Source organism: Lontra canadensis, unplaced genomic scaffold, assembly GCF_010015895.1.
Source record: "Lontra canadensis isolate GAN:19392208 unplaced genomic scaffold, GSC_riverotter_1.0 scaffold88, whole genome shotgun sequence".
Classification (NCBI taxonomy): domain Eukaryota; kingdom Metazoa; phylum Chordata; class Mammalia; order Carnivora; family Mustelidae; genus Lontra; species Lontra canadensis.
In genome coordinates this window covers 7,518,167-7,527,808 of record NW_022631082.1, presented here as the reverse complement: position 1 = coordinate 7,527,808, position 9,642 = coordinate 7,518,167, and the positions used below count along the sequence as shown (strand labels likewise).

The window sequence follows — 9,642 nt, the reverse complement described above, 5'->3', positions numbered from 1 at the left end:
CGGCGCCGCCGCTGCCCCCGAGGTAGCGCACGACTTCCCGCAGGCTCCGCCGCCCGGGAGCCGCCGCTGCCGCCGCCGCCACAGCCGCCGGCGCCGCCACAGCAGCAGCAGCCGCCGCCGCCGCAGCCACAGCAGCCGCCGGAGGGGGGCGCGGCGCGGGCCGGCGGCCCGGCGCGGCCCGTGAGCCTGCGGGAAGTCGTGCGCTACCTCGGGGGCAGCGGCGGCGCCGGCGGCCGCCTGACTCGCGGCCGCGTGCAGGGGCTGCTGGAGGAAGAGGCGGCAGCGCGGGGCCGCCTGGAGCGCACCCGCCTCGGAGCGCTCGCGCTGCCCCGCGGGGACAGGCCCGGACGGGCGCCGCCGGCCGCCAGCGCCCGCGCGTCGCGGAGCAAGGTGAGCGCGCCGGGGAAGGGGGGGGGTGCCGCGCGGTAGGCAGGTGCGGGCGAAGTTGGTGGCGGGGCGCGAGTCCCGGGAGGAATCGGGCGGCGGGCGGCCCTGGCTTTTCGCGTCTTAACTGCGGGTTCGGCGCATGGTGACCTTGGCAAGTGACTTAATCTTGCTGAGCCTCAGTTTCCTCCGCTTGTAAAACGCGACTTAATAGCAGTAGCGACCCCTTGAGGTTGTTGAGCGAGTTTAGTGAGATTTGGCTACTGAGGGCTTTATTAACACAGAGCCTGGCACGGGCTGAATGCGTAAAAGTTAGTCCGTGTTGATATTAAAGGTGCGTGTTAAGCACACCACCCGGTCCTGGATCCCAGGGACTGGGCCCAGGGCCAGAACAGCTACTAACCTTTCCTGCCTCTCTCCCCGGCACCAGAGAGGTGGAGAAGAGCGAGTGCTTGAGAAGGAAGAGGAGGAAGAAGACGAGGAAGACGAGGATGACGAGGATGATGTGTCTGAGGGCTCAGAGGTGCCTGAGGGTGACCGTCCAGCAGGTGCCCAGCACCACCAGCTTAATGGCGAGCGAGGCCCTCAGAGTGCCAAGGAGAGGGTCAAGGAGTGGACACCCTGTGGACCCCACCAGGGCCAGGATGAAAGCCGGGGGCCGGCACCTGTCAGTGGTACCCGCCAAGTGTTCTCCATGGCAGCCATGAATAAGGAAGGGGGATCAGGTAAGGATCTCTCTGAGTTGGGGGGTATTGCCTGGTGGGGAGGAACTGAGCCCCAAGACAAAGCCACAGGCATATGTGTTTTCTTTCCCAGCCTCTGCTGCCACTGGGCCAGACTCCCCGTCCCCTGTGCCTTTGCCCCCAGGAAAACCAGCCCTACCAGGGGCCGATGGAACCCCCTTTGGCTGTCCGTAAGTTGGGGTATTTGAGACACGGGGGTGTTGCCTTCATGGGTGTAACAGAACCGGGGGAGTATCGCTTCTCACTGGTTCCCTCTGTTCTGACACAGCTCCGGGCGCAAAGAGAAGCCGGCTGACCCCGTGGAGTGGACGGTGATGGACGTGGTTGAGTACTTCACCGAGGCCGGCTTCCCAGAGCAGGCAACAGCTTTCCAAGAGCAGGCGAGTTCCCAGCCCTCGGTGTGCCCCTCTATTCCAGGGCCTCAGTGGGGGTCAGCTCTCACCCTGCTCTCACCCTGCTCGCTCTCTCTCTGTCCCACCCAGGAAATCGATGGCAAGTCTTTGCTGCTCATGCAGCGCACAGATGTGCTGACTGGCCTGTCCATCCGCCTGGGCCCAGCCCTGAAAATCTACGAGCACCACATCAAGGTGCTGCAGCAAGGCCACTTTGAGGATGACGACCCTGATGGCTTTCTAGGCTGAGCGCCCAGCCTCCCCCCAGCCCCAGCCCATTCCAGCCCCCATCTCACCCAAGACCCCCGGAGTCCAGGAGCTGGATGGGGACACTCTCAGCCCTCATAACAGATTCCAGTGAGGGGGCATTCCTCCCTACTCATCTCTTCCCTGTGTTTCCCCGGCATACACACATCTGGCCCCCAGCACATCCTATACTCCATGATAGAGGAGTGTGGGGTGGGACAGGGCCTGCTCATGTCACCCCAGGAGGCTAGCCCTCCCTCCAAGTCTAGGACATTTTTGAAAAAAAAAACAAAAACAAACAAAAAAAAAAAAAAAAAAAGAAAAACGGGGGCTTCCTATCTCCCCTAGATCCTCTTCAGTTCAGCCAGATGTTTCCTATATAAATGTTCTGTTCTGCCTATTCATTTTGGTGGGTGGCCTTTCCTCTCTCCCCCACCGCCCATGCCCCATCCCAGTCTGCCCCCTGGGAACAGCTTGGGGTGGGGTCTCTGGGTCTTCCCTAATCCTCTCCTTTCTTTCTGTTGGTTGTCGCTCCAGCTGGCTGTATTGCTTTTTAATATTGCACCGAAGGTTTTTTAAATAAAGTTTAAAAAAAAATGCCAGTTCAATTTTTATGAATGGAATGGGGGGAGGAGCTTGAAGAGCTATGGGCCTCCTGGGAGAGTCTAGGGTTCAGACAAAATTGTTTGAGGAGGAAGATAGGTAGTGTGTAGGGCTGCCTGACAGCCAGCTAGGACAGGAAGTGCTGCGGGAAAGCAGGAATATTTGCCTAGTTGGGTCACCTCCCCATGCTCAGAACAGTGCCCAGGCACACAGTAGGGGCTCAAATATTTGTTGAGTGACCAGCAGCTAACTAGGCTTTATGAGCATTTTCTCAGTTGTTCTCTCTGCAGCCCCACAGGCAGAGAGCTCATAAAACACCACTTTCTGGAAGAGGCAACTGGCTCAGCCCAGCAAAGATGCTTGCTCAGGGTCACAGGGGGTGGGGTCAGACACCTGTCTTGAGTTCTTTACCCAGTCTTTTTAAGTGTAATTAATGTATTTGGCTTCCTAGCTGTATGTCTGTCAGCTTTGGCACACCACCAAGAATCTAGTCTCTAAGTGTTGAGGGCAGGGGTCTGTTCTGGACCCATGGTAGGGTCTCCAGGCCTCCCGGTCTGGGCCAATTAAAAGGAACGGAAGGAATGAGATCATGGGACCCGCACGTTTTTCCAAGTGAAGATTTTTAGTATTGTTACCAGTTGGAACAGCTACTGACATCACAAGTCCCTACTAAGTTCAAATGCAGTTTTCCAACTCCATTAGAGTTTTTTAAAAAATATACAGATTCGGGGGCCAGAGTCAGACTCTACGCAGCAAGGGCGTCCTCCCTTCATGTACCCGCACCCCCGGTTTGGAGGCTCGATAAAGACCCCTCTTCCCTAGGAAACCGCCTAGGAGAAAAGTGCTGGCCCCCCCCGGCGGCACCCCAGGACGGGACCGCGCCAGCACCGGCCCAGGACGCCTCTTTATCTGGACGCGTCCCCCAAGCCAGGTTCCGGGAGCGCGCATGTGCGCGGGCCCCCGCGGGCGGGCGCGCAGCGCAGACCGGAGAGGCGCGCCCCTCCCGCGTGTTGAAATTCAAACGAGGCGAACTCCCTCCGTGTGGCGCCGCGCGGGCAGAGAGGTCGAGGCAGGGGCGAGTTGGAGGGGGGCCGCATTCCCAGTCCGGTCAAGTCCGAAGTTCCCGGGGCGAGGTCGAACCCGCGGCCAACGTGAGCGGCGGAGGCTTAAAGAGCTGCGGTCCTCGCCTGCGACCCTACGATGGCTACCGAGCAGTGGTTCGTGGAGCCGCTCCCCCCGGGCCCTGGGGAAACACCGCCCCCGGACGACTTGGAACCTGGGGCTCAGCCCTGCGGAGACCCCTCCTGGTTGGCGTCCCCTGGCGGGCCTGGGAACCCCCCCGGAGGCAGAACCGGAGGATGTCCAGGGGCAGCTGCCAGAGGCCTCTACCGCTACTCCTTCTCCCGAGCCCCTGGCCCCCGGCCCAGGCCCCGCCCCTCCTCACCTACCCCTGGACACCATGTTCAGCCCCATCACCGAACAGCTCCGCTACCTGCTCAAGAAGGCAGATGATTTCCAGAGCTACTTGCTTTACAGGTGATGCTGGATGGGGTCCTAGGTCCCGAGAATGAGACTGAGGAGAGGGTAATAGGATGGGCAACACACGTAGGTTCCCAAACTCAAAAGCACCAGGAGCCAGAAACCGTAAATGAAGCTAGTTGATTGCGGATCCCATCTCGAAGAGTGATAAGAACTGTGGAGAAATTTGGGGTTAGGAAGTGCCTACTATTAGGTGGCCCCCAGGGGCCCCCAGTTTTTAACTGTTGGCTTACATTTTGAACTCTGGGCAGGCTAAACAAAACCAATGTGTGCCAGATTTGGCCCAGCTGGCTACCAGTGTGAGAGCCCCACCATGACCACCACCAAAGTATAGTGTGATGCCCAACCCAGGGGGAAAGGGACTGAAATTCTTACATTTCAGTATCCATTGGAATTCTTGTGGAGGCTGTTTAAACCCTAAATTTCTGGGCTCCACCCTACAGGAAATTTTGAGTTAAAGTCAGTGATAGAACTCAGGTGTCAGCATCTTAACAAGTGTTCCCAATTGTTTTGATGGAAATGGTCCCGGAAAATACTCTGAGAAAGGCCTGGCGCAGGCAGAATTTTTAATAGGGGGTCCAGGCCAGGGTTACAAGTCAGCAGTGAGTAGAATGGGAAATGGGGAGTGAGGGACCCTAGGCAAAGGCCCTCTTTTCCCTTTAGCAGGGACCGAGTACAGAAGGAACAGCTGGCAAAGGCCATGCCCACCTTCTTACAGATGTGTGAGCCCTACTTTCTCTACCTGGAGGCAGCTGCACGGAGTGTGCCCCCCATCTATGGAGCCCTGCAGGAGCTGGTCCGAAAGGGGGTGTGTGGAGCAGATTTCCTAGACCCTATGCCCCTTTCTTCACCCCTCAGGAGTGGGAGAGGGTGGGGGGAGGGCATCCCGGTAGGCCAGCTAATCTCATTACATCCCTTCTTCCAAGCAGCTGTTGGAGATCTCCCAACAGCTGACCCTGCGCCTGGAACAGCTGGTCCTCATGTATGCCTCCTTTGGGTTCGTGGACCTGGAGGATACTGACCCCCTAAGGTAAAAGGGTAGGACACAGGAATGGGGGTGGGAAGAGGGTGGAGTCCAGAGCCCAGCCTCACTCCCGACTCTCCCATCTCCTGCCAGCATCTCTTGTTTCTTCTGCGGGAGGTTCTCCATCAGCCCTTCTCACGAGGTGTCCATCTTCAGATACTGTGCCCCAGCCGCCTACACTGCCAGCCGCTTCCCCAGATACCTCTACAAGAAGATGCGTTGGAACCTGGAAGCCACCCCAGAGCCCAGCAGCAGGGGACAAGATTCCCATGTGGATTAGTGAGTCCCCTAATAGAACCAAAGTTCTCCCCTCTCTCCGCAGAATGCCAGCATAGGCCTCTGGTGACCACCACCACCAGAGCATGGAAAGCCAAGCAGGAAACCAAAGATCTTTGAAAGGCCATCCCCACCTTTAAAAAAAAAAAAAAAAAAAAACCTCACCCTCCCATTAACATAAAAGTCCTCATCTTAAAAGTAAGCTGACAGGGAGAAAAGACCTCAGTGTTGAGCCACCTGAGAATTTGAGGGCAAATTCTGAGGAGTTCCACCTCACCCCCAGAATCAAAGCCCTCAACAGAAGAAGCTAGGAAACTGTTCATTCTTAACTGATGCCCCCTCCCCTCCCAGCTACTTCCTGTGCTATCGGGATACATGGGAAGACACAGGCAAGAGTCCGGCCAATTCATGCCCCCAGATCCAGAAGCTGTGGTCCATTGGCCGGTGGGTGCCGCTAGGACCTCCCGAGGATGACCTTTATTCATGGTAGGAGTTAGGGTGATGGCAAAGTGGGTTTGGGGCTTGGAGGGAGGGGCAGAACCCCACCAAAGACCAACTTCCCCCAATATTGTTTCCCTTGGTAATAAGGACAGTATTTTATTGTGCCCTGAAAAGTGCTTTATGCAGACTTGTGTAACAGCCCATTGAGGTCTACACTTTAAGCACCATTTTACAAAGAAAACAGGTGCTCAGAGAGGTTAAGTTACCTGCCCAAGGACACACAGCTAGCTGGGTGATAGGCGAGGTCAGGGCTAGAGCTGTTCAGCCTCCCAGAGCCATTACCCTCTAGGTTTCTCATCAACAAGGAAACCACTTTCCCCCCAGGGTTTTTCCCACCCCCAGCTGAAACAAAGCCGCTTTCAGCTACAGCCTTTCACTTGAGGGGAGGGGCTCCCGAGAAGCAGGGGGCCGCTCACGTCCTGGCCTGTCCTGGCCCCCAGGATTTTGTGCCCACAGCCGCCTGGGGACTACCAGCAGCTGCTGACCATCGGCTTTGAGGAGCCCTCGCACATGCTGGCCACCGACCTGCTGGTGCAGATCCTCACAGGCCAGGCAGGCCCGGCCCGGCCCCCGAGCGCGGCCGGGCCCGCGGCGTGGACCGCGCAGGGGTCTTGAGCCTGGAGGGAGGGTGTAAGCTGGAGCTTGACAGTTCCAAACTCCAGGAGAGGGAGCAGGGGAGGGGCTCACTCGTTCTCCCAGGACACCTCGGCCTCGCCTTCCAAGGGGCCAGGCCGAGCTGGCCAGTGGGCACCGGGTCCTGCTCGGCCGCGGAACCCTTCGTGTGGACACACCAGTTTTGCGTTAAATAAAAGAAAGAAAGAGGTCACAGGCTCAGCCTCCGCTCGCAGTGCCGCGCCCCACCCCTTGGGGCGAGGGAGCCCCGCCCACTCGCGCGGCCTTCCGGGAAATGTAGTCTTTGAAGCAAAACCAAAGTCCCTCGACTGGCGGACAAGCGCTCAAGGCATGCGCAGAGGCGCACATGAAGCTAAAAGGGAAGTAGCGGTGCCTGTCAACAACCGGAACCCAAAAAACCGCAAGTTTTGGGTAGCCGGGAAATTCAACACCCAATGGGGGAAGGGACCCCGGAGCCACGCCCACTCCCGTGTTTTGACCCGGAAGTGGCTTCTTTTTACCGAAAAGACTATATTTCCCGACGTGCCCCAGGAAAGGGCCCCAGGTCAGTTTCCGAAAGGCCAGAGTTAAATCTTCTTCCAGCTTTTGGGTCACGGAGTGGGCAGGTCGTCTTACTCGGCGGGGTGTCCCGGGCGCGGGCGGGTGGGAAAGCCTTAAGGAACTCCAACTTGGGATCTCTAAGCTTAACTCCGACCTTGGACAGGAAAGGAGACCCGGGTTGAGGTAAACTCACATATTCAAAGCTACCGCTGGCAAGTGGCGGGGCGATTGCAGCTGGTCCCTTGTGAGAGGAAGGGTGTCCTTCCTCACCCGACTGTCACTCATCTGCGAGTTACCCCCTCATTTAAGGCATGCCTTTTCGTTCCTTGTAGCATTTTTGGAGTCAGGGGAGACCTAACCTTTAAGTTTTTGAGCAAAGCACTCACCTAAAACTCCCTGGCTCATAGTAGTGTAAACCCCAGTTTAAGATGACAAAAGCGGACGTGAGAGGTAAAGTGAGTCGTCCGGATTGGACACCAGAACCCTTCATCTTTGGGGGGCGGCAGGGGGTACAATTTGACCTCATTAAGATTGTTTAGTCTGAATGAGTTCAAGGGGATTCTGAAGCTCCGTAATACTTTTTTTTTTTTTTTTTTTTAAGATCTTATTTATCCATTGAGAGGGAGAGAGAGTAAGTGAGAGAAGGCATGAGAGGGTAGAAGGTCACAGGGAGATGCAGACTCTCCGGGGAGCTGGGAGCCCTATGCGGGACTTGATCCTGGGACTCGATCCTGGCACTCCGGAGGATCATGACCTGAGCCGAAGGCAGTTGCTCAACCAACTGAGCCACCCAGGCACCCACTAATACGGTTTTAAGTTAGTTCCTGTGAGTTACACACACACACACTGTAAGCTCTTTAGCTTAGTCCATAGAAGTTTAAATTGAGCCACAAATGCGAGTCATATATGTAATTTCAAACCGCCTAGTAACTACATTTTAAAAAGTGAGGTTAAAAAAAAACAGATAAATCTTAGTGATTTTTATTTAACCCAATATATCCAAAATATTATTTCAACATATACTTAATGCAAGAAATTGAGATAGTTCCCCCTTTCAGTTAATAAGTCTTTGAAGTCTGGTGTGTCTTTCATACTTACAGCACATCTCAGTTCAGACATAGCTTTAGACTATGTCCCTTAAGGCAAATCCACAGGCCACTTAAGACTAAAGATTTTTGGGGGTGCCTGGGTAGTTCAGTGGATCAAAGCCTCTGCCTTCAGCTCAGGTCATGATCCCAGGATCCTGGGATAGAGCTCCACATTGGGCTCTCTGCTTAGCAGGGAGCCTGCATCTCTCTCTGCCTGCCTCTCTGCCTACTTGTGATCTCTGCCTGTCAAACAAACAAATAAATAAAATCTTAAAAAAAAGATTAATGATTTCTGGCGCATGGTGGCAGTACTCAGAGAAGAAGAAAACAGGTTTGATGTCCTGAATCCTATTGCTTTTGAACTATCTATAACGGTGATTCTCCACCTTTAGCATGGAATCGTGTGGAGGGTCTAATTTTAAAGTCTCGGTTGGGGGCCCAGAATGTGAGAAGTTCCCAAGCCATCCAGAGGCTGCTGGTCCAAACGCTACAGTTTGAGAACTGCTAGCCTACATCTACCTACATGATGGTTCTCACACTTGGCTCCATGTGGGAAACACCTGTAGAGTTTTAAAAAATACTGAAGCCAAGCTGCCCCTCAGATTCTGATTTGCTTGGTGTAAGGGTGCCTCAGTGGAGTCAGGGCAGGGAAGGTGGAGAACCCAGGTCCACACTTAAGTAGTGCTGTCAACTCTACAGGCTTAGATCTTAGCAACCCTGCTGGGAATTAAGAATCTTCTCTGGGGGCGCCTGGGTGGCCCCTGCGTCCTGGGATCTAGCCCCATATTGGGCTCCCTGCTAGGGTGGGGAGCCTGCTTCTCCCTTTCCGGCTCCCCTGTGCTTGTGTTTCCTCTCTCGCTCTTTCTGTCATAAATAAATAAAATCTTTTTTTAAAGATTTTATTTATTTGACAAAAAGATCACAAGTAGGCAGAAAGGCAGGCATAGAGAGAGGGGGAAGCAGGCTCCTCACCGAGCAGAGAGCCTGATGTGGGGCTCGATCCCAGGACCTTGAGATCATGACCCACTGAGCCACCCAGGCACCCCAATAAATAAAATCTTTAAAAAAAATGTGCTCTGGCTGTTTCCATTTCCCCCCTTGGCAGTGCTGGATCTTTGCTCTCTCAGCAGAGTCACCATCAAGTATGTGCTCAGTGTGCTGATGCCAGAATCAGGTGGTTCCTTTTTGGACTGAGTTTCTCGTGGGGTCCAATGCTGTGTGAGCATTCTTTCATTCTTAATTAGCTACTTGTCCTCCCTATGGAGAATCAAGCCTGTTGCTAGACCCAGGGCATACATAGTTGGACAAATCCAAGAGTTGAAACAGTGATTCTAAAACATTCCTGGGTCTTTTCTTGGTCTTAGGGCACCCCTAAGAAGCCGGTACCCTAAAATCAAAGAATAAAAGTGCACAGATACAGTTATTCAAGTTAGGGTGTTCACAGACTCTCTTGAACTCCATCAAAGGGGGACTTGAACCTCTCAGCTTAGGAGAGAAATTAAGAAGGGCTTGACAATTGAGAGCTACAAGCTCTATGGCAAACAGCTGCTGCTTACTGCATCTCCTGTCCCCCACCCCCAATTTAAAAAGTTTTCTAGTTATTTTTTTAATATTTTATTTATTTATTTGAGAGAAAGAACGCGCAAGCAGGGGGAGTTACAGGAGAAGCAGGC

The 9,642-nt window shown here is 54.6% G+C and overlaps 2 protein-coding genes across 2 annotated transcripts in view; both read left to right on the top strand.

Moving 5' to 3' along the window:
• Positions 1-2,060, top strand: part of SAMD1 (sterile alpha motif domain containing 1) — a 3,051-nt gene extending 991 nt beyond the window's left edge. The window contains exons 2-6 of the mRNA XM_032883480.1: positions 44-390; positions 815-1,109; positions 1,201-1,297; positions 1,396-1,507; positions 1,610-2,060. Of these exons, the coding sequence (XP_032739371.1) occupies positions 44-390; positions 815-1,109; positions 1,201-1,297; positions 1,396-1,507; positions 1,610-1,768 (1,010 nt within the window). The 3' untranslated portion in view covers positions 1,769-2,060. The remainder of the gene's footprint in view (positions 1-43; positions 391-814; positions 1,110-1,200; positions 1,298-1,395; positions 1,508-1,609) is intronic.
• Positions 2,061-3,483: 1,423 nt separating this feature from the next.
• CUNH19orf67 (chromosome unknown C19orf67 homolog) lies at positions 3,484-6,595 on the top strand. Its single transcript, XM_032883505.1, is given in 7 exon segments — positions 3,484-3,703; positions 3,705-3,904; positions 4,571-4,715; positions 4,837-4,937; positions 5,025-5,210; positions 5,559-5,693; positions 6,149-6,595. Coding segments are annotated over 7 exon segments (1,077 nt in total). The 5' UTR covers positions 3,484-3,568; the 3' UTR covers positions 6,324-6,595.
• The last annotated feature ends 3,047 nt before the right edge of the window (positions 6,596-9,642 follow it).